This window comes from Tamandua tetradactyla, chromosome 7 (assembly GCF_023851605.1).
Source record: "Tamandua tetradactyla isolate mTamTet1 chromosome 7, mTamTet1.pri, whole genome shotgun sequence".
Taxonomy (NCBI): Eukaryota; Metazoa; Chordata; class Mammalia; order Pilosa; family Myrmecophagidae; genus Tamandua; species Tamandua tetradactyla.
Window position 1 is genome coordinate 78,616,554 of NC_135333.1, and position 24,889 is coordinate 78,641,442.

The 24,889-nt window shown below is 37.1% G+C and overlaps 1 protein-coding gene across 2 annotated transcripts in view; it reads left to right on the top strand.

Annotated features, from left to right (window-relative positions):
* The window catches only part of DERA (deoxyribose-phosphate aldolase), a 120,941-nt gene extending 105,928 nt beyond the window's left edge, over positions 1–15,013 (top strand). For both annotated transcript variants that reach the window (XM_077170212.1, XM_077170213.1), the window contains 3 exons: positions 10,296–10,408; positions 13,947–14,096; positions 14,342–15,013. In XM_077170212.1, the coding sequence (XP_077026327.1) occupies positions 10,296–10,408; positions 13,947–14,096; positions 14,342–14,398 (320 nt within the window). In that variant the 3' untranslated portion in view covers positions 14,399–15,013. The remainder of the gene's footprint in view (positions 1–10,295; positions 10,409–13,946; positions 14,097–14,341) is intronic.
* The last annotated feature ends 9,876 nt before the right edge of the window (positions 15,014–24,889 follow it).

Sequence of the window (24,889 nt, forward strand, 5' to 3'; positions counted from 1 at the left end):
GTTAAAAAAAAAAAGTCCCGTTGCAGATTGCAAGTATGAATTAGTGTCAGAATTACCGGAATTGCTATACAAAACTCTCTTGCTAACTTTAATGGGCAGTTTCTTAGAGAGCAATAGAAAACATGGTGCTAATGAATAATGTGCCCAGAAGCCCTTATTATAGGGTTGGTCTGAATTCCACTTAATGACAAGCTTTCTCAAGCAGCAGTTGATTTTAAATCCTATTTTTCATTAGTGAAGTATAAAATGTTAATAATACCTTCCATTGTGCTGCTCTTTTGTAGCATAGTAGCATATATCTTCCACATTCACCCAAGACTCTATAAGATTCCTACTAGTAACTTCCTATATCGTAAATGAGATTTGTCCAGGAAATAAAAATGTATGTTTTCCCATTGTTAGCAATGTGTTTTTCTAATAATCACATCTGAAGCTGATTATGCAGTAATAGCCTTAAGATATTATTTTTTTAAATGTACTACTTTGGTCTTAATACTAGTTTTTAATCTCATCTTGTTTCTGTGAAGTCTGAATGAGATTTTCAAAATTGAATAATAATTTGATCCGTTAATCTTTTGAAGCTAGTAATTTTATTTTCCTCTCTTTGCAGTCTCTGAGGTTCGCAAATGAATAGAGCTTCATTACTGCAGTCTGCATTTAATAACCATTATCCATTATCTTGTAATTAAGACTCCCTGTAACGAATCATGAGGACAATGCAAAAATACATAGTACATTTCTTTAATGAACTGGAAAATGTTCATCTTGTTCTATTTAGTAATGAGTTGCTGAATAGTCATTAAATCCACTGGAGAATAGAGCTAGATGGATTTTGAAGACTGTCTTGAGTTTGTGGTTAATCTATTAGAATTAAAATTTCATCTTCTATTTTTATCAACAGCTGATTAGAAGTCATTCTGTTTGACCAAATTGATTAGAAGACCATATACAAGGGCAGCTGTTGTTTAATGAAAGTTTTTAATGAAACTGTACCGTGGAGACTTGTAATTATAGGCCTTAGAAAAGCTTTGAGTTGCTTTAGACCACAAAAAAAAAAGCATTGTGCTAGAGCTATCAAATTAGGAAAATAAAAAAATTAATACAATACTATAAGTTTATTATTAATTTTAACTCCAACTAATCACAGTTGAATACTAGTCTATTTAATGTGCTACTTTTGACTTTTTCAGGCCTTTCATCTCCTAGTTTAGTCGTTTCATGGAAATTGTGGGCACTGATGAAAGAACTTTTTATGGATAGCTTTTTAAATTGTGATATATTTTCCCATAAGGTTTTTCAGAGGTAAGCTTGCTTAATGTTGGATTTGCATGAGCTCTGAGAAGAATCTATAGAGCCCTGTGATGTTGATAGTTCACAGTGTAGCATTATATCTCTAAGGTGATATTGAATCACTATCATAGAGGGGCAAGGAAAACAGTATTAAAACAAAAGCGTATGCCTACTTAGTCCCATTGGAAAACCCATTGTTCTTTTGACAGTAGTAAAATAGTAATGTACTTTCTAAAGTACTTTGTATAACTGAAACTAGGTCTTATGCCTGGATTTAAAGAAATAGCCATGCATGCTTGAACTGCTATTTTCATCTCTTTCATGGTCACTGACTCTCACTTTCCCTTCCCCTACCCATCCAATAGTCACCAAATTTGACATCTTAATACACTGATTTCATGTTATCAGACCTCATGTTACCTAAAGGACAGAGCCCAAACAATGTTTGCAGGTTCGAGACTCTATGAAAATATTTTCCTAAGTGACCTTTGCAATCACATGTTCTAAAATATACATTCATTTACACCCCCCTGCATATTGCTCCCCACTCTGTGCCGTCCCACAGATTTCTTAGATGGATCTGTTTATTACTGCTTGGCTATGCCTTGGAATATTCTACGTTTTTGGTTTTTCTTCTGGTGGTGATGTTCTTCCATTTGCTCTCTCGTCTTTAAGCTGTATCCCTCCTTTAAGGTCTGTCACAAATTCCACGTATTCCATGAGGACTTTCTGTATCATTAGCCAAAGTGGGTCTCTCTGAACCCTTCCACTTCTCATTGACCATCATACTTACTTGGCATATGTTCAAAACACCTCAAATAGCATATAGAATTTTTACTTCTACTACTTCTGGTTTCTAGGCTTTTAAAGGCATGGCTGGCCTTTACAGTTTTAGGGACTTAGGGTTTCAGCTCCTACATAAAAAGAGCTTTAAAGTCATCATTCCCATCCTTAAAATAAGAAAAGGCTGAATAAACTAAAAATCAATGACTTTTCTTGAGCCCTTCAAAGAACCGAGGTCTCAGGGCAAATTGTCACCACAAAATCTGGAGAGACAGGCGGATCCACAGAGTCACAGCAGAGTTCTGTTTACCTGGACTAGGAGCTGCTACAGCCCGTAATGGTACAAACATTTGAAAGGTAACTTTGACAAATTACTGGGGGCTAAGAGTGGCTCCTACACTTTTGTGAGCTTTTTCCACAGGAACCCTACCAAGTTCTCATGGTAAGAAGCTGAGGAAAAGTCTCTGGCAGGGGAAGGAGAAGGAGAATCATTGTGAAATATGCCCAGGGAATTCCCCATTAACAGAGTCCTATTGTAGAGGGGAAAAGACTTTACCAGATCCTTATCCTACTTGAGCAAATGGTATTTATCTCACTCTAAGCCCCTCTGGTTTTTCTCACAAAGGGAGAGGAAAAAAGCTAAGACATACCTGTGAAGGTTACAGCCCAGCCCAGCAGACCACAAAAAGACAAAGATTTAATCATGGATTATAGAACGTCACTTTCCCCCATACATGGCCTCCACACCAATGGGACTCCAGTATAGTTACAGGACATTAAAATGGAAAGGCCTGCAAGTCTACCTCTCTCTGAGTAAGAGTAGTCAGGGGAATCTGTAGTTAAAAGGGGAAACAAAGACAAGAACCCTAGAGGAATTAGAAGACTCTGGCATCTACAGCGACAGCAAACATTAAACACAGTTCAGCTCCTAGGCAGATTTACATAAATCCTCTTACTAAATATCTGTTTATACTCACTTCTTACTTCCCAATAAAGGTTTAAAAAAATTACAAACCATACTAAAGACAAGGAAAGAAAACAGTTAAACAGTCAGAAGAGACAAAAGCAAGTGTCAGAACCAGATTCAAGTATGGAGAATTTTAAATAAGTATTATTAGAATGTTAAAGGCTCCAATGGAAAAGTTAGACAACATGCAAAAATGATGGGTAATGTAAGTAGATAGATGAAAACTCAAAGAAAGAATCAAAAGGAAATGCTAGGAATCAAAAATGCTATAACACAAATGAAGAATTCCTTGGATGGGTTCCTCAGTAGGCTGGACATGGCCAAGGAAGGACTCAGTGAGCTTGAAGATAGATCAGTGAAATCATCGCACACTGAAATGTAAAGAGGAAAAAGAATGAAGAAACAGACGGACCATCCAAGAACTGGGGGACAAATTCAAAAAGCGTAACTCGTGCATAATTGCAATACCAGAAGAAAGAGATCTGGAGCATAAGAAGTATTTGTAGTAATAATGGCTTATAATTTTCCAAGCCTAATGAGAGACACAAATCATAGATCCAGGATACTCAGAAAACACCAATCATGATATATAAAATCGTACTTAGATATATCATATTCTAACCAGTCATTGTATATGAAATTATACTTAGGTATATCTTATTCTAACTAAGACTACAAGAGATAAAGAAAAAATCTTGAAAGAAGCCAGAGAAATAAAACAGTATACCTATAGAAGAACAAGGAAAAACTTACAGTGGAATTATCATTACAAACCATGCCAGCAAGAAGAGGGTAGAGTGAAATCCTTAAAATATTGAAAGGCAAAAAAAACACTACCTATCTAGACTTCTATCTCCAGTGCAATTATCCTTCAAAAATGAAGGTAACAGTGGCTCAGTGGCAGAGTTCTCGCCTGCCATGCTGGAGACCCCGGTTTGGTTCCCGGTGCCTGCCCATGTTAAAAGATAAGTAAATAATAATAATAATAAGCTTTAAAAAAATGAAGGAGAAATAAAACTTCCTCAGACAAACAAAAATTGAGGGAATTCATTATCAGCAACCTGCCCTGTAAGAAACGTTAAAAGAAGTCTTCACAAAAGAAAATGATTTAGGTCAGAAATTCAGATCAACATAAAGAAAGAGTGTCAGAAAAAAGAATAAATGAAGGTAAAATAATTTTTTTTAGTTTTCTTATTCTTAATTGATCTAAGAGATAACTATTTCAAGTAATAATATTAATGTATTGGGTGATTATAATTGTGGATAAATGAAAAGAATAGCAGCATTGTTATAAGGGATGTGAGGTAGGAATTTGGAACACTCTGCTTTTAAGGTACTTGCACTACCTATGTAATGTTATAATGTTATTTGAAGCTGGACTTAAATTAGTTTAAAATGTATATTGAAGACTGTAGGGAGTATATACAAAAGTATAAACAAAAGTATAATCAGTATGCTGAGAGAGGAGAGAATGGTATCATATAAAGTGCTCAATTAAGACTAGAGATGGCAGAAAAAGAGGTGTAAAAAAAATAAAGAAAAAAAATTCAACAAATAGAAAAGTTACAAACGTGGTAGCTCTTAATGCACTTACATCACTAATCACTGTAACTGTTAATGGTCTAAGTACACTAATTAAAAGGCAGAGATTGTCGAAAAGCAAGACCCAGCTATATATTATCTGTATGAGCACATTTTAAATAAAGACTCAGGATGAAAGTAAAGGTATGGAGAAAGATATACTGTCCTAACACTTATGAAAGGAAAGATGGAATAGCTATATTAATTTCTGACAAAGCAGACTTCAGAGCAGGGAACATTATCAGGGATAAGGAATGGCATTACATATTAATAAAGGGGTCAATTTGCCATGGAAATATAATTCTAAACATGTATGCACCTAACAAAGGAGCGTCAAAATGCTTGAGGAAAAATTGTTAGGTCAATCAGTTATTGTAGTTGGAGACTCCAAGACCTTTCTTTCAGTAATGAATAGCTCAAACAGGTAGATTGTCAGTAAGCATACACTTGAATTGAACAGCATCATCAATTAACTGAATCCAATTAACATTTATAGAATACTTGATCCAACAACAATATATATATTCTTTTCAAGTTCACATGGAACATTTACCAATATAGACCACATTCTGGATCATAAAGCACTCCTTAAAAATTTTTAATAGAATCATGCAAAGTATGTTTTCAAACTTCAGTGAATTTAAACTAGAAATCATTAACAGAAAGATAGGAGGAAAAATCCCCAAATAACACACTTCTAAATAGTTATTGGGTCAATGAAGAAATTTTGAGAGAAGAAAATATTTTTTTAAAAAAGAGAAAAAGTAGTTAACGTTTTAATATATATATTTAAAATATTTAAAAATTATTAATGTATAGAAAATATTTTCAAAATATTTTGAACAACATGAAAATGTAACTCGTCAAAATTTATGGAATGCAAGGAAAGCCACGTTTAGAAGGAAATTTGTAGATTAGATGTATATATTGGTAAAGAAGCATCCAAAGTCAATAATCTAGGCTTTTCTTTCACAAATTAGAGAAAAAAGAGCAATTTAAGCCTAAAGCAAGCAGAAGAAAATAAATAATAGTAAAAATTAAAACAAATCAATGAAATTGGAAAAAAAGAGGAAAATGATAGAGAAAATAAACAAAACACCATACTGATATGCCTTTGAAAACATCAAAAAAATTGACAAACGTCTAGCCAGGCTAACCAAGAAAATAGAGAAGTCACAAATTACCGATCAGAAATGAAACGGGGCTGTCATTATGGTTCGCATAGACATTAAAAGGGTAATAAAGGAATACTGTGAACAATAATGCTGTGTCCACCAATTTGATAACGTAGGTAACATAGATAAGTACCTTGAAGACCACAAACTATTAAAGTAATTGAATCAATAATTATAACCTTCTGGAAGTAGAACTGTCTGGCCTAACACAGTTTCTCATATGAATTCTACCATACATTTAAGGAAAAAAATTATTCTGTTTCTCTCACATTACAAAAAAGGAAAATTATAGAGCATTATCTCTCATGAGCATAGATGGAAAGATCCTTAACAAAGTGGTAGTAAGCTGAATCCAGCAATATACACAGAAAAATTTTATGTACCATGACCAAGTGGGATTTATTCCAGGTATGGAAGACTGGTTTGGTGTAATGTCTTTCACCACATCAACAGATGAGAAAGAAAACTCATTTGAAAATATCAGTTGATGTGGAAAAGGCATTTGACAAATCTCAACACCCCTTCATGATAAAAACTTTCAGCAAACTAGGACTAGGAGGGAATATCCTTACCTTGATAAAAACAGCTACAAAAAATTTATAGCTACCATACTTAGTGGTGAGAAACTGGATGCATTCCACCTGGGGTCAGGAACAAGGCAAGGCTATTCTCTCTCACCACTCTTATTCAGCATTGTACTGGAAGTCCTAGCTAGTGCACTAAGACAAGAAACGGAAACAAAATGTGTACAGATGAGAAAGTAGTGGGCTAGTAATGGCCCCCAAAGTTGTGTCCACATTCTAATCCCCAGAACCTGTGAATGTTACCTTATTTGGTAAAAAGGGTCTTTGCAGATGTCATTAGGGATCTTGAAACGAGGATATTATGCTGGATTATCTGCATGGTCCCTAAATACCACCCTGAGTGCCGTTGCACAGAGACAGAGGGAGGTTAGACACACACACAAAGGAAAGGGTGATGTGAAACCAGAGGCAGAGACTGGAGTGATGCGGCCAAGGAATGTGGGCCACCACCAGAAGCTGGAAGAAGCAAGAAATAAATTCTTTTTTAGAGCCTCCAAAAGGAGTATGGCCCTGCTGGCAGCTAGATTTCAGACTTGTGACCTCCAGAACTACAAGAGAATAAATTTCTGTGGTTTTATGTCACCAAGTCTGTGGTAATTTGCTATAACCATCACAGAAAACTAAAACAGAAAGAAAGATATAAACCTTTCTTTGTTTGCAGATGACATGAGAGTCTTATGTGAAAATCCCAAAGAATAAACAAAATCCTGGAACTACAAGCAGGTTTACCAAGATCACATGATCCAAGGTTAATACATAAAAGGCAATTAATTGCTTTCCTACATACCAGCAATGAGCAGTTGGAATTTGAAATTTTAAAAAACTGCTATTTAAATTAACATCCAAAAAAAGGAGGTACCTATAAATCTAACAAAAATATGTACAGGAGCTATGGAGATACCTATTAGAATGGCCAATATCAAAAAATAAAAACCCGAAACAACTGACAATATCAAGTGCTGACAAGGGTACAGAACAAAAGGAACCCTCAGTTGTTGCTGATACAACCACACTGGAGGACAGTTTGGCAGTTTCTTACAGGGGTATATCTAGTGTTATGATAGGTTCAGCAAATGAAATGCATTTAGGTACAACTGATTTGAAAACCTTTGTCTACACAAAATCCTACATGCAAATGTTTATAGTTTTATTTATAGTTGCCCCATACTGGAAGCAACCAGGATACCCTTCAACAGGTAAATGGAGAAAAACACTGAAACATCCATACAATGAATATTATTCACAGGTAAGAAGAAATGTGCTAATTAATTGATAACACATGGATGGACCTTATACGCATATTGCTAACTGAAAAGAGCCAGTCTAAAAGGCTATATGGTTTCATTTATATGAAGTTCAGAAAAGGAGAAACTGCAGAGACAATAAGAAGATCAGTGGTTGTCAGGGCAAGGGGAGAGAGGGCATGGATAGGTGAAGCACAGGGGATTTTTAGGGTGGTAGAACTATTCTGTAAAGTACTATGATGATGAATACATGATACTATGCACTTGGGAAATCCACAGAAAGGTCACAAGTTGTCAACTTTAATGTATGCAAATTAAAAAAAATTATTCCAAGGTCAGGGCATCCTAGGATACAGTACAGGCTGTAACATAAGAATCTAACTCTATTACAAATATATGTATGAAACGACCTCACTGAAATGGATAGGGGAACATGGTGGCAACCTAAGTAACTTCAGAAGTGAGAGGAGTCTGTAAGACTAAAGACAAAAGAAACAGCACATAAGAACTGTACTCTAATTAATAAAGTTGCTTTCCTTGGAGGTAAGGGTTAATATGCCTGATACCACTATACATGGAGACTAGACATGAACAATTAAGTAAATGGGTTGCAAGTGGCAGGAGCCAAGTTTCTTACCCTGCCTCCATGCTCTTCTAAAGGAGCACAACTCTTTTAGTTAACATTAGATGATCTGATTTTTAAGTGGCCATACCTTTTTGAGGTATGTAGTCTTGGTACGTTTTTCTCAGTATTTTTCTCTTCTGAGATGCTCAGAAATTAGATAATATCCAATGTAAAAGCCAAAAACCTGGTGAATCAGAAGATAATGTCACATAAGAGGAAAATATATCTTGGTCTCATTGTGAATTCTGTTTATTTGTTTATTGTCTTTTACCTGTAAAACATGTACTCACAGGTGGAGGAACTTTGTCTGTTTTACTTTCTGGTCTATTGCCAACATCTGGATCAGAGTCTGGCACTTTGTAGGTACCCAGTAAATATTTGTTGAATGAATGCATTCATGTCAGGCCTGTCTGCATTTCTCTCAATGGGCCTCCTGACCTAAGGAAAAGGCAGCTTCTAATGACCAACCCTGATACATCAGAGCTCCCACAGTATTTATACAGATTGCAGCCCTACCTAGAGCTTTGCTTTATTTATATTTGTGTAACACTTAACAGTTCTCAAAGTGCTTTCATGAAGATTGTTTCTTTTGATAACTTGTGTAACACTATGAAACAAGAATTTTCAGACTTGTTTTACAAAGGAGGAAGATATGGAGGTGGAATTTACAAGGTGAATTTCAGATCTTAAACTTCTCAGGTGATCACCCAGGAGAGTACATGTTTCATTTCCACCTGCTCCTAGAGTGTGTGTGCTTTGAGGGCAAGAGCTGTGAATTATTTGTTTTTATATTTTCCACAGTGCCTCTGACAGAGTGCACTTAGCAGAGGTGTATCAGTATAAACTTTTCAATCTGCAGAATAGTTGTGGAACTAGCTTTTCCAAGGCGAACATTTTGGCCACTTCTTTCTTCCACTTCTATCATCTACTTCTTCGGCGGTCCCGGGGAGAATCTCAGAAGTAAGGTATGGGTCCATGGATTCAGTGTTGTAGGGCTGTGAATTTGCACATCTTTGTCTATGAGCAGATTCAGTTGGCCTGGTATAGGCTTGCGAGTCTGCACTTTTAACAGGTGTTAGGTGGTGCTCATGCTGCTTGTGCATGGTCCACACTTCTGAGTAATGGAGCTAGGAAACCACATGAAAGATGGTTTCTCTATTTGCCTCTCTGACTCTGTAACCCTACTTAGTTTCTGGGAGCCACCATGATATTGGTTAAGCTAACTTGCTTCCATTAGAATTCCACCTCCCCCACTTAATATGTGATTTACTTAACTTCTCTTTACCTCAATTTCTGTTTTAAAAATGGAAAGCATGACAGTACTTACCTCCTACTCTTGTTAGGAGGATTGACTGAGTTAATACTTGTAAAGCCTGTGGTACTCAGTGAGTCTTAACTATTATTATCTTTATCATTTCCTGTGTCCTTGTGCTATCCTGTTAAACTACATCAATAGGTTTAAGACATATTTGAGATGCAGGAAGTTATTTAAAATTTTTGCAAGGTACGAAATAGCATTGGATCTTCCATGAAAATCCTGATCTGCTTGAAGGACATAATTCTATCATTAATGAAAGATGCATCAGAAGTCAGCTGATGGTGATTCTTCTTATGTCATCCCAACTGTACTGTGCTTTTATCTGCTGTCTACCAAGCATGACAAAATGAGAGGAAACTGAGTAAGCCCTCCAGTTATGTAGTTAAGTGCAATGGTATATGCTATTAAGCACAGGACATAAAATTGATTTTTATTCATCTCAGTTTTACATTAAATAATTTAACTTGAGTATGGGTCTCACTTGACCTAGAGGTCAGTGAGAATCCCTTTGGTGCCTAATTTAATTGATCGGATAATGAGGAGAAAAAAAAAATGTATGAACAGGATTATAGTAATGAGATATATTTGTTTGTAGTTTTTCAAGTAATTTATGAAAAATAAAGTTATGTTCTTCATGAAAAAATTACACAGCTCATTTCTTTTACTGGTTCAAAAGTATTAAAGACAGGTTTTTAATTAACATGGAGTTTTTCTTCCTTTTGTTATAGGATCAGATTTTATTAAGACCTCTACTGGAAAAGAAGCTGTAAATGCCACCTTCCCAGTAGCTATAGTAATGCTACGGGCCATTAGAGATTTCTTCTGGAAAACTGGAAAGAAGGTTTGTTAGTGTCAGCAAATCTTTATTCATAGTAAAGATAATGTTATTTATAATAGTAGTTACAGAGCCACGATAACTGTCTTTATATGCAGAAGATGTGAATGCACTGCCTTTATTAAGATAAATGTTTAATTTACCTTTCATTACAAAAGAACACATTCATGGAGAAAAATGTGCAATTAATATAAAGTGAGTGTGAGTGTGGGAGTAAGTATGTGTGATCAAGATGTAAACTGATTTTATGGCCTTTTATTAACTGGAGATAATTTTATCACTGACAAGAGACTCCTAAATGGGTTCTTTAACAAACTAATTCTGCTGCAACACAGAGTCTTTCTGGCAAGGCGTTGGCCAGTGAAAACAGGTTAATGCAGAAATTAAACTTCCTTGAGGAATGGAAAGAATTGCAGAGTAACATTTATTGAATGATAAGCTCTGGTGGTGATATGAAAAGTATGCAATATAATGGGAAATAATCTTTTCCTGTCATTATTGAAGGACACACATAAATTGGTTTTTCTGTTGGGAAACCCCCGGTCCAGAAAAACTTATTACTTTTAATAATATGAGGTGAAGAGAAAATTCTCGAGGAGATGAACTTATTAAACAAAATAATGAAATGCTGTGAAACAGCAGGGAAAAGGTAGCTAGACGTTATATAGCTCTTGAATTAAATATCCATTTTTGCGTTTTATGGCAGTTGGATGTGCTCTTTGGAAGACTGTTAAGCTGAGTGTATATGCTGGCTTTTGTCAGCTTTTCGAAAAATAATACGTAGTTTTTGAAACATGTGAAGTTAAAAGGAAAAATGCGTATGAGGTGTTTTTAAAAATGAGTTTGGATTTTCTTTTCATTTCCAGTTGCTTGTTTAGCTGCAAATTATCTCAAAGGATTTTTTTTTAAAACATCATTGGAGAGAAAGGTAATGTGTGCATGTGTGTGTCTTTTAATGAGACTTTCCATTTCTAAGAAGGCATCTTTTAAAACCAATCTCTTGATTTCTGCTGAATGGAAACCCAAAAAAAGTCTTTTAATCCTTTGCCAACTGGATGTGATGACTTTATACGTAATTTTAGCTTCAGTTTATTTTGGAATAGGAGACTTTTTTAGAATGTACTAGTTTTGTGACTAAATGAACTCCTTCCAGAATTTTCTCCTTCAGAATAACTTGTATCTTTTTTAAAAAAAAATGCAAATAGGATAAATTTCTACTGTGGCTTTATATAGAAGTTGAACCAACTTGAGTAACCTCTACTCTGGTAGCCTCTCTGCAATGATCCAAATAAGTAATTTCTTTTTAAAGAAAAACTGTAAAAAAGACAAATCTGTCTTTGATTCCCCAGTTTAGACTACCACCACTCACAAGACCAGTGGTTCACATTCTTGGACAAAGAACATCAAAAGCAGATGTGAGCTTTTTATCCTTATGTTTGGGCCTCCGTCCTGGGCAGTCCCCATCTGGCTAGTACTGAGGCATCTGCATGTTTCCTAAACTACACCGGTGATGATGTGCAGCCCTTTTCATTCTCAACATTTATTGAATAATTACTGTGTGCTGGGTCCTGTGTTAAATGCAGGGGATACAAACAATGAACACATCTCTTCCCAGGAGAGCCTTAGGGAACAAGCAAGGAATTTCAATAAAAACTTGAAGTGCTCAATCGAGGGATTCAAAGGGTACTCCAGATGAGAGTACAGAGTAAGGGATGCTTTCCTGTCTTGCAATACTTTGTATTTAATCATATGGACCATTTCCTCAGCTAATAAGCAAAATTCATCCCAGTTTTACTAAGAAAAGGATAGGTACAAGTCAGATCGTCTTCATTTTGATCATGTTTGATTTCACAAAGTGAGGATCTGTGGATCTATCTGCAAATCAGATGCAGCCTTTGGGTGGCTGACAAGTTGCTGGGGCAGCCCTTAAACTGAAAAGTTTCTACATCATTGATTTAAGAGGAGTTTTAAAATGTGATGGGCTGCCTTCCAGACTATGATTAGTGTCATTCCCAAGAAGCAGAGGTTTAATATTTCATAACTGATTTCATTGCGGATTTATGTTTTCCATATCCTCTCCCTTAAAAAAAAAGATAAACTTATGCTAGAACCTCTCTTTGGAAACATTGCCAAGCAGACTTGCTGACACAAACTGAATGATATGGAAAAATCTATATGCAGCACTTCCTAATTGACAGAAATGCTCCTATGATTAACATGTATGCTAATATCAGCTAATTGATTTTTTTGGCCTCTTCTCAGCAAATAACCTCATCCTACTTATTCCTACCCCCTTTACATTACCCCCACCCCCACCTCACCCTGTTCCTATAGAGTCATAGCTTGGCTTCCAGTGTAATAGGCAGATATAGTTAGAATCTTTGCATTGCAACTGGTTAGCAGTGTGATGCTGTGTGATTGAGGCAGGAAAACCAGTTAGAAAAATTGTTATCAATAGTCCATGTGAGAGTTGATGAGGATCTAAACTAAGAACGTAGAAATGAGAGTAGAAGGTGTATATCTGGGAGACATGAAGGTTAAAGAGGTAGGAATGACAGAACTTCACTATTCTGGATGTGGTATGCTGAGGGAGTGGCAGAGTTCAGGTTAGTGATGAGGTTTCTAGTGTGGGTTGATGATGGAACCATACATTCATTGTCTTTCTTCTCCAGCATTCTGTTAGCAGCCACCTCCTGCTGGTGCTACCTTGGACTATAGGGCAGTTGTTTTGACTCCTCCTGTCTGTAGTTCTCTACTCTACTGTATAGCCAAGTTCTAGCCAGAAAAGGTAAATCCAGACAAGCATGGCTTTACGGTATATGCATGGTTATCCTTCCCTAATGGGCACAGGGGTATCATGTATAAACATCAGAAATTATAATTGTGCTGTTTTATGGCCAATCCTCAAAGACTACTGAAGTGTGAACAGCCCCTACACTGTCTTTTCCTGCTGTGCTTGAGTAACTAGTCTGCCTGCTTTATATAACTCTGTCTACCTCCAACTTAAAAAGGGAAAAAAAATCGCTGCAGTTAAATTGATGAAAGCAACTGTCGACTCTCCTTACTGGATTGCTGCCAGTTTGATTAGAATGGCCTCGTGGCCTCACTGATTCTCTCCTTTTATTTTAAATACACACATGTATTTTTGAACCTCAAGATGAAGGCTGAACTATACAGGCTTGTAGAAATGAAGAATGAATGGGCTTTTGCGATACTGGTTTTCCTATTTATTGACACCTCTTTTGTTTACCAGAGATTCACTGCTATGGAGATGTTTCAGGTTTTCGGCTTTCCAGTGAGTGCAATGTTAATGACGGTCATTAACCCTCATTAGTGTCTCCTCAGAAGCAATGACATTCCTTCCCATTGGTTTTGAAAAAGTTACTTTGCTGTGTGAATGGATGTGAGTAGATGATCCAGCAAACGCTGGATGAAGCGAAAAGGATTAAAAAAAAAAAATGGAGACTGTATAAACTGAGTACAATTTTTTTTAAAGCAATTCAATGACATTAAACATTGTTCTTTTCTCCACCTTCCTTTTTAGATAGGATTTAAACCAGCAGGAGGCATCCGCAGTGCAAAGGATTCCCTCGCCTGGCTCTCGCTTATAAAGGAGGAGCTAGGAGATGAGTGGCTGAAGCCAGAACTCTTTCGAATAGGAGCCAGCACTTTGCTTTCTGACATTGAGAGGCAGGTGAGTAATAACCTGTGGTTCTTGAGTAAATTGAGAAGTGTTTTTGAGAAAGAAATTGAAAGTCGCCTATCGGGCTATAAAGGGATGAAAACTCGTCTGATTCACTGTGTCATAGTCAAACCTCTGCCTTCCTCCAAGCAAACCTCCACCCTAAGTTGGGTGGGTGGAGATTTTGCTTCAGTGCATAATCATGGGCTTTATAAGTAAATGTTAACTAAAATTCTAAACTCTGATTTTCTTCTCAGATCTACCATCATGTGACTGGACGATATGCAGCTTATCATGATCTTCCGTTGTCCTAAATCAGCGACCGATTCCAGAAAAAAAGTTCTCTTCAACAATTTTTAAAAATTATTTTTCTACATAATTGTTAAAATTATATACTTAAAAATAAAGATGGAATAGGCAAATTACTTTTTTCCCTTGAAATTGCCATTGAACTTAACTGAAACAATGAAAGAAAAAAACACAAACGAATCCACACGTGGTGCATATTTCAGGCAAATCTGAATAGTCTTAGTTACTAGAAGATCTACACAGTTAATTTTGTGTAGGTATCTTCCTAAATGCTGAGTTAAATTTTAATGACCTCTTTGATAACATCACATTCTAAGAGGGAAAAAGCATAAACTGCCCACAAAGCATGCTCTAGCAAAAGTAAATGCAGCATCCCTGAACTGCTGCCATGCTCTAATGACTTTAAGAGTCACTGATTCAGCACTAATTTCCTCCATGAAAATTTATCTTTAATTTTTTGCAACAGGTATGCTTTTCTTCTGAATGGCTTTGCCAATGAAATTTCTGGCATTGTTTTAGGAAATGTTGACTGTCGTTGAATTTTTTTTAAATAAAGTCCCTGTAGTTCTTTATTTTAAAAATAAAGCCTCAAATTGTAATAATGCATATTGAAAAATTGACCCCTTAAACATTAAATCAGTTTTATCAATTACTTTCTAAATCTAATAGATTCTTTGAGTTATATTTCTTAGGGAAAGCACCTCGGTACATTACTAATGAATACAGCTTACGTGTATATTCTGACACCTTTAAGATTTTCTGGTTGAATAGGGGAAAAATAACAAACACCAATGTAGCATTTACTACATGCCTGGCAGTGTTCTAAACTCGACTTTAATCAATTTATTTAATCATTATTCAAACTTCACAACAACAGTAAGAAAAATACAGGAAGGGATTTAGTCCTTACCAGAGTAAGTACTGACATTATCATCTTTATTATGCAGACAGGGTCTGAGGCAGCTTGCCAAAGTAGAGAAATGAGCAGTCAAGAATCAAACCTGGGCAGGCAGTTTGGCTTCTGAGTCTGTGCCATGTATAACTGCCCCCCACTACACACAGACAGGTGCACATAACAAATAGCTTACTGTTAGTTATGGGGAATAGTGACCTGCTTTGTAATCTAACATTTCCTTTGCTTTCTGTATCTCCCAACCTCCCACTTGAACCTTTATTTTTGCTTGCTAGCACCTCTGCCACATTATAGAATGTGAGGGTCCCTCAATGGAAATTTTTGTTGAGAATCTATCTTTTCTTTTCCTCCCTGAGCAACTCTCTAAGTACTTACGAGCAAAAATTCTGGACTGAGAGTCAGGAGTTTTGGTTTCGTCTTTACATGTACTGAATTCTGTCTCAGCCTCTGCTTCTTCCTAGCTTTGTGACCTTGGTCCAGTCATTTCATGTCTGTTGATCTCAGATTCTCCATCTGTAAAAAAAAAAAAAAAAAATAGGTTGGAGCAGGTGATATCAAAATTCTTTCTGACTTAAAATTATATTACCCACAGGATAATTATAACAAATAAAAAAAATGTTTTCTGCCTATTAAGAGAAAAGGCTTTTGTTCATTCTAAATTAGAATTTGCCTCTTGGGAGTTAATTAAGCAAGTCCCTCAAAGCACCTCTCTAACTGCAAATGAAACGACTAAAATAAGGGTGTAAAGAAATCCTGCTTTCCCCCAGTGCCCTCGTAGAACTTTGCTTCTTGTCCTAGGCCTTTGGGTATGGTCAGTCACTGTAAATGCCATATCCAACTTCATGAAATGCTGGCCTGGGGGCCCACCAGTGCAGTGGCCAGTCATCTTTGGAGATGCAACATTACAGAACAATAATTACTTTCTATCACCTTTGAAGCTATTCCAATTTCACAGGGGTTTCTGTTTTCCTTCCATTAGGTCCAGCTGGTCATTTTAGTTGATCAAGTGAATAGGCACCATTATCTGCAATTTTAATTTATATGAGGCATCCACTGAAGTTGACCTCTGTGGACAATTATGGATTCACATAGGAAATTAAGACTGGTGAGTCCATCAAACGGATTAGAGGCTGATGAGGTAGATACTATTATATTTGGGGGGACAGTTTATTCCAAGGACTATCAGGTTCTTCATCAGGAAAGCCTGTCCCCTCTTACCTGGCTCTTGAAATCAAATGTAGCACAGATGACTGGAATAGGAAGATCCTAGTAAATGTTGAGTGCTATGAAAACATAAGAGGAAGAGGTCATTTCTGAGGTGACTGTGATTTACTACAAGCAGATTTGTATCGTTCAGAACATGGAGAGCAGACGCTTTACAGAATCAGAAAATGAGTTTCTATGTTCTTGTTTGCTGCTTCTAAGTTAATAAAAGCAACCTCCTGAAAATAGTTTCAGCTGGTCAATAAAGCATATTAGACCTTGAAGTTATTTTTAAAATAGTCAATAATATAACTTAGGGGCTTAAAAAAGACCTTAGAAAATATCCAGCCTCAACCCATCATTTTCTACATGAGAAAAAGAAAATCAAAAGGGACCAAGTCACTTGTGCAGGGTCCCATAGAAAGCCAGTGCTGAGAGCAGGGCTCAGATCCCCACCACACCATGAAAGATTTTACAGGCTTTGGATTGGAACTAAAGTGTTTTGACTTGTTTATACATCCTGCCATACTTAATATACTGTTTACCAGCATGTGAACTTCACACATTCAAGAGACTCACTTTTGCCTCTAGGAGTCTTACAAATGGTGTTTTAGAGAAGACCAAACATCTAACTCCAGCCCAAGTGATAAAGTAATTGATTTAATTGGTTAGAATCTTCAGTTTCTTGGCAGTTTCATAGAAAGGCCAAGGCTAGAAGAGAGAAAATACGTTCATTCCATCCTACTCTGTACTGTCAAACAAATACTGGAGGGAAAAAAGTATACCCCAGTTAAGAGCTTATATTTTTCATTTGTGTGGATACTTTCTTCTCTTTCTACATCTCTAAACAAAACCAAAATCCAGAATGTTGGGTGATCTCTAGAACTAAATTTTTTCAGTTGAAGTTTAAGGAGAATGGGGGTGGGGCTTGATCAGCTTCTAGTTCGTCTACAAATGGAGAGGAAACCAGTTGTTGTAATCACAAATCAGTTTCATGACGACAATATTTTTCCTCATTCTGCCTTATTCCAACACTAACGGGAAACTTTAACAAATTAATTCACATGAAAGCCAGCTCCTGAAGAGGCATGTACAAAAGTGAGAGCTGGAAGTGCGTCCTCACAGTGGCTCGATAAAGTCTCCATCTGACTGAGCAGAGCCGTGTGCTGTATCATCGTCTATGTCATACAGAAACCACATTGGTTTCTTCGGGAAAATCAACGTACACTACTAGAACGGAGGGAAGCCAACATTAATTTTTCTTCCATCAACCTGACAATCTTTTGATGCATTATAAATAGGGCCGGAGTGCAGAGACATGAAGAAGACAGAATTTGAATAGACCTTATCTTTAAAGGAAATGAAATGTTCTGCCCATTTTGGCACTAGGAAAAAAGTATGAGGTGAAATCAATTTCTACATTTATTTTCCTGTTCTCGCTCAAGAGTCTTGCCTCCCAAAGGAAAATATGTATTTTACAACCAATGCCAAATGATCCTTTCCATAAATGACCACAGGTAACATCTGGCTGTTATATAAAATACGTAGTAAAAATAATCATTTTTAATTAACTAAAATCTGCTCAGGAGAGAGAATCAGAGGAATATCCATCTGGTCAACTCTTACTTAATAGGGCAAATGAGGATCAGAATGTTTAATGCAATATATATGAAATACTCGGTGACCTTACTATGAACTAAAATTTTATTAGGAAAAAGAACAGAAACAAGGAGGAGGAGAAATTGGAATGTCTAGAGCGGATAGATCTAGTGACTTTTTTTTAGAAGTGCATCTTTTTGATTGTAAAGCAGGTGGAATGTCAGAAACCTAAATTGGGGGGCATTAGTTTCTAAGTTTCAGTGATGGGGAATGTGATTCAATTCATTTTAATTGTAAAATGCAGTTATACTTTATTCTAGATTGGCAATGATAATGAAGAGTGTTAAAATGTGATTATAAATAAAGGTGAAGGGAACTGGGCTTATTTAGCCTTGGGAGAAGATTGAAAAATATTTGATGCCTGATGGTCCCAAGGAAAAGTTATTTCTATGTTTGCACTAATTTCCAAGAATCCTTTATCTCTCTGGATAAGAAGAAATGGTTGATGTCACATGTGAGGTTAGGTTAGTTCTAGGGAAGAACTCTTAATGCTCTGGAACATGTTATTAAGAAGGTACATTTTGCTCTTCCCTTCTCAGAAATAGATTCTCCTTTCATTGGAGTTATTTAGTTGTGCTGCCGAAGAAAATGGTTCTCAAAACTTAAGTAAATATCAAAATTACCAAGGGAGTTTATAATACACAGAATGCTGGGCCCCACCCCCAGTGTTTCTAATTCATCAGGTCTGCTGGGGGCCAGAAAATTTGCATTTCTCACAAGGACCAGCTGATGCTGCTGGTCCAGGGACCATACTTTGAGAACCACTGGACTAGAAAGCCTTGAACTTAGCACCTAGATCTGGGATTTCACAGTGCACGCATCCATTAAGTGGCTGCAGCGCTTCCTTCTCAGGAAACTTCAGGATAATCATGTATATTTTGCATGTTTTGCTGCTCTTCATAGCCAAGAACAAGAGAGGCAGCAATGGAAATGACTATCTCTTAATCCTTTCATGGTAGGCAATGAACTTGATTACAGCATGGATTTAAAAGGAAGCTTTGGCACCTAGAAGCAACATTGTAGATGAGTTTAGAATCATTAGTCATAAAATCTCCAAAGGCTCAGCAAGCTATCATAGTAAGATTCAGCTGTATTTGATTTTACCTATTTGACTGCAAAAAATCTTTATTGTTTACACTTGGCTCATGGCTTATTAGAGGGCTACAAGACGGACGATTGGTTAAAAAGATGCCTCCTTTCATGCAACGATGTTTTCAAGATTTAGTCATGTTTATCAAGTTCATTCATTTAAAAAAAATGCCTCCTGACTGGAAGGAGGAGCTCAGACAGAAGCCTGGGAGCCAGGGGAATGAATGCAGAAGGAACCCTAGAGGCCTCTAGGCTCAGGAGGCCGCTAATCATGCTCAAAGGTGAGTGAGCCTTTTGAAGAGATGCCTGCCCCTGCCTGCGGGTTGGTCAGGTAATCTCCCGTCTTCTTCATGAGTTTCACCTCCGCATCTAGGAAATGGCTCTCCAGGACGTCACAGAGATGACGTCAGTGTTTCTAGAAGCCAAGGCATGCAGATCCAAAAGGGCTGGTTCAGGCTTGGTGTCCAGGGCTTTACCCCTCTTTTCATGGGTATAACCTCGCCCTAGAAGAAGGTATAACCACGGTGCGATTTTGGCACCTTCGAAAGAGGCTATAGGTGGTCGTATACTTCTCCGTCACCAACTCCTGGAAGAAGGGGTCCATGCCTGTCAGGGTCACATCATCGTGGTCAAAACAGAAACCCAGAGAGAGGTAGGTGGCCGAGGCCTGCTGATGCAGGCTGACCAGGGTTGACGGAGACCTCCGCTTCAGGGGGATCATTCTGACTGATCTGGGAGTTCATGATGGGTCAACAGTGAGGGGCTGACCACAAAAAAATAGTGTTAACTGGGTCCAAAATCAGGGAATGGCCGAGAAGATGGCCCCAGAGGTCCAACTGTACTGGAAGTTGCAGGACGGTCCAAGGTTGAAGAGGGAGAAATAGTTCCGGGGTCTGTTCTGTCCAAACACTGTTGAAACAAGACACGTATGGGATCACAGGACATGCTGTTTGCAACACCTTAAACTTTAGTGATTCCAGTATAATTGTATTTAAAACTAAGGGCTATTTTAATAGAACTCATTCTTTAATTTACATTGGAAATAGATAAGATGTTCTAGGGAAAGGGGTGTTTCAGATATACTTGCCTTCTTAAAGAAGTTTGATGCTATTGTGCAGGTGATCTCTAGACCGGGAACTATTGAAAGCAGTTCTTTGGTCTTTTCAACACTAAAGGATTTTTTTTTTTTTTTAACTCTTTAAGGATGTGCTCTGCCAGTACTGTACATGGCCAGGCACAATTCTTAGTTGCAAAACAACAGAACCCTCCTCTACTTCATTTAAGCAAGAAAGAAACTTACTTTTAAAGCATATTGAGTATCTTACAGGACATCCAGGAAGGCCAGGTATTCAGTCAAAGAGGCAGCCAGCCAGGAGTAATGCCCAAACCCCCCTTTACAACTGTTCCAATGAAGACTCACTGCTGCTGCCTCTGGGTACTCAATATCAGAACCTCTGTTTCTGTTGCTCCTGAAAGCAGGGTCCCTTGTTTACCACCATGGCCACAGGTGGATTCCTTATATTGCTTTCTTCTGCATGAAATTCTATGTGGTTGCTTCTGATTGTTGGCGCCTAGCACCCCAGCTGTCAGGGAGGCTGGAAAAGCATGTTTTGGACTTCTTGGCAGAAGTAGGAAATAGTCTTCAACAGATGCTGGCGCTCACTAATAGTGATAGTTGTCAACTGCAATATAACAAGGTGGTGCTGGTGGAATGGTTTTTACAGTGTGATGGAAAAGGTTCATTGTCCCTCAGCAGTATTTCCACTCCCAGTTGAGTTCGCTGCAAATTTGCCTCTTGTTTCTGGGCCCATACAACAGATCTGGAGAATTCTTTTGGATTCCTTCCATTTATAGAGATTGTACAACTTCACCTGCAATGACAGTGCCCTTTCTCCAAAACACCTAATCTTTATTTCTTAGTCATCTATTAACTATAAACTATAGTTATCTTTTGATTTCCTGCCATCAGTAGTGATAAAATTGGTTGTTTTCCTCTTCTTCTACCCTGATGTTCCCCACTGAACTACCTGATTCTTGATAATTATATACTTTTTTGTATCATAGTCTTTAGACTTTGAAATGTCCGTAGAGTTTTATTACATGATTTATCAGCTTGAATACTTTTTTCTAATCTCTACTCCGTAAGATAAGAAAAACGGCATGTTGACATTACCTCCCAACCTCTATGTTATTTCCACGTTTTTAGAGTTTATAACATTTTAATTCTATTCTGGGGCCATAATCTCCACATGTGTTTTAGTCTTAGCCCTATTAGTTAATTGGAGTCAATGCTGCCAGCCAGAACTCCATTCATCTCTTTGCTTCTCAGTGTTTGGAAGAAAACTAAAGATATATTTTGAAGTAACTTTCCAGAAGTAGAAGTCACAAATCTGTATACTGAGAATGCACACAGTGCGCTAGGAAAAACTGACACAAAAGCATTTAACTCTGAGTCATGTTTTAGTAAAAAGTTACTGGAATTGAAAGAAAAATCTGTTGAGCATGCAGGGACAAAGTTGAAGTCAGACTGTTGCACAGCAATGTTCAATGCTAGAAGATACTAGAGCAATGATACAAAGTTCTCAGATAAATAAAGGGTGTGATTCAAGAACTGTACATGGTCAAATAGTCATTAAAGTCTAAAGAAAATAAATATTTTGAACTTGCAAAAAATTCAGGGAATATAGTCCCCAGCCCCTTCCTGAACAAACTACTAGAGGCCAACCGTTGAGTTTATGTCAATATGTTTGGTCCAAATGTTTATCTGTTTCATGGAAACATTTTTCCTGGTGAATATTGTTTGTCTTCAATTTTTTCCCCCTCTATATTTCCCCTTTTATTTTGTTGTAGCTTTGTATGGAAGCTCTTTTTTTTTTTTTTTAATGAGGGAAGTTCTTTCTGGACCAGCTGTCTGCAGGAGTTTTGTATGGAGAGATACCACATTCGTGTTCTAAGCTTAGCATGAATTCTTGCTGTTGGTAGAAATGCAAGTTCCTTATGACAGAGGAATGTGTGTTGGAGTGAACTCTTTTACTCTTTCCTTCTTCTTAGCTGTCAGAGATTTACTGGGCATCCCTTACACCCATCATCACTGAAACATCAGAAAACAAGATTCTAAACCAGAAGCCATTTCTCGCTCTTCTGACCTACTATAACTACCAGTTTCTGTCACTTTTTATATCTTTCTTATAATAAAATGATTGCCTATGTCTTTTTTTGGGCAAGAATTATTTTTAGTAATCTAAGCCATACCCTAGTTAAATGGGAATAGAGAAAATACAAAAACACAAATAAAACAAAAATATCTGACATAATAATAGCTCAGAGATAATCACTGTTCTATTTTGCTAGGTGCCGGAATGCAACACACCAGAAACAGATTGACTTTTAATAAAAGGAGGTTTATTTTGTTGGTTCTTCAGAGGAAAGGCAGCTAACTTTCCACTGAGGTTCTTTCTTACGTGGGAAGACACAGGGTGATCTCTGCTAGTCTTCTCTCCAGGCCTCTGGGTTCAACAGCTTTTCCCGGGTAATCCCTTTCTGCCTCTCCAAAGGCCTGGGCTGAGCTGCAAATGCTGAGATGAGGAATGCTGAGCTGCTTGGGCTGTGCTATTTTGTGCTGTCTCATTTAAGCACTAGCCAATTAAGTCAAACATCATTCATTACAGCAGGCATGCCTCCTACCTGACTGCAGATATAATTAGCAACAGATGAGGTTCACATACCATTGGCTCATGTCTGCAGCAACAAAACTAGGTACGTTCATCTGGCCAAGTTGACAACTGAATCTAACTACCACAATCACTAACACAATGTTTATATGTATTACCTTTCATTTTCTGATCTCTATATAAATTCTATGAAAATGAAATGATGTGTATTTATATTATAGCATGTTTTTCATTTGGCCATCTATATCAATGTATGTTTTATCTATAAGCATGATTCTTATTGGTCTACTGTATTTCATTGTAAGGATCTATCATAATTTACTTAGCCAGTCCTCTATGTTGGACATTTCACTTGTTTCCAGTTTTGTCATTGTAAATAATACTGCCACCATAAACACCATTTTAAGTAAAATTTTGCACATGTACTCAATTATTTTCTTTTTTAAAAAATATTTTTATGATAAATCTTAACACACAAACATTCCATACATGGGGTACAATCAGTGGTTCACAGTATCATTACATAGTTGTGTATTCATCACCATGATCATTTTTTTAGAGCATCTGCATCACTCTAGAAAAAGAAATCAAAAGAAAAAAAGATATTCATACATACCATCCCCCTTACCCCTACCTCTCACTGACCACTAGTACTTCTGTCTACCCAATTTATTTTACCTTTTGCCACTCCTATTATTTATTTACTTTTCATCTATATTTTTTTACTCATCCATCCACTCCCTGGATAAAAGGAGCATCAGACACAAGGTTTTCACAATCCCACAGTCACACTGTAAAAGTTGTATCTTTATATGTTCAAGAGTCAAGGGTACTGAAACACAGCTCAACAGTTTCAGGTACTTCCCTCCAGCTACTCCAATACATCATAAACTAAAAAGGAATATCTATGTAATACATAAGAATAACCTCCAAGATAACCTCTCGACTCTGTTTGAAATCTTTCAGCCACTGAAATTTTATTTTGTCTCATTTCTCTCTTCTCCCTTTTGGTCAGGAAGCCTTTTTCAATCCCTTGATGCCAGGTCCTGGCTCATCCCAGGATTTCTGTCCCACATTGCTGGAGAGATTTGCACCCCTAGGAGTCATGTCCCTCTTGGTGGAGGGGAGGGCAGTGAGCTCACCTGCTGAGCTGGCTTAGAGAGAGAGGCCACATCTGAGCAACAAAAGAGGTTCTCTGGGGGCAACTCTTAGGCTTAATTTTGAGTAGGCTTAGTATATCCTTTGTGGGAAAAGTTTCATAGGGGCCAACCCCAAGATTGAGGGCTCAGCCTATTTATTTGATTGTCTCTACTTCTTGTGAGAATATCAGAAATTCTCCAAATGGGGAAGTTAAATGTTTCTTCCTTTCTCCCCAGTCTCCCAAGGAGATTTTGCAAATACTTCTTTATTCACTGCCCAAATTATTCTGGGATATATCAGGTTATCATACTAACCTAGAAAAACCAACAAAATCTCACAACCTATTCAAGATTCCATATACTTACGGTGTTCAAATAAACTTATCATACAAGTTGAATTAGGAAATGTACCACCCAAAATATAAATTTTGCAGCAAATAAACATCTCTCCCTTTGGTCTCACACAGAAGTTGAAATTTTAAAATATGGATGGTATCATTCTTTACCCTGTATTCTACTTTACCTTTGTCCTATCCAGATCAGCTTCATTCATATCTCTACTAGAAGTCAGATCCATTTTTCAACTTTTTAAACAATTCCTGTATGGGGTACTGCTGATTTTCATAGCTTTAGAGCTCCAAATCTGAGTCTTAGGTGTCACATAAATACCAGAAGTTTCTGGGAATGACCAGGTTATAAACAAGCAGTCCAGTATCTCAGAATTTAGAAATAACAGTTACATCTCCTGAATGTGTGTGACTGCTGTAAGAGCTTGCAATCTAGTACCCTTGGCAATATTGCCTATGTCTTTTGCTGATGCCC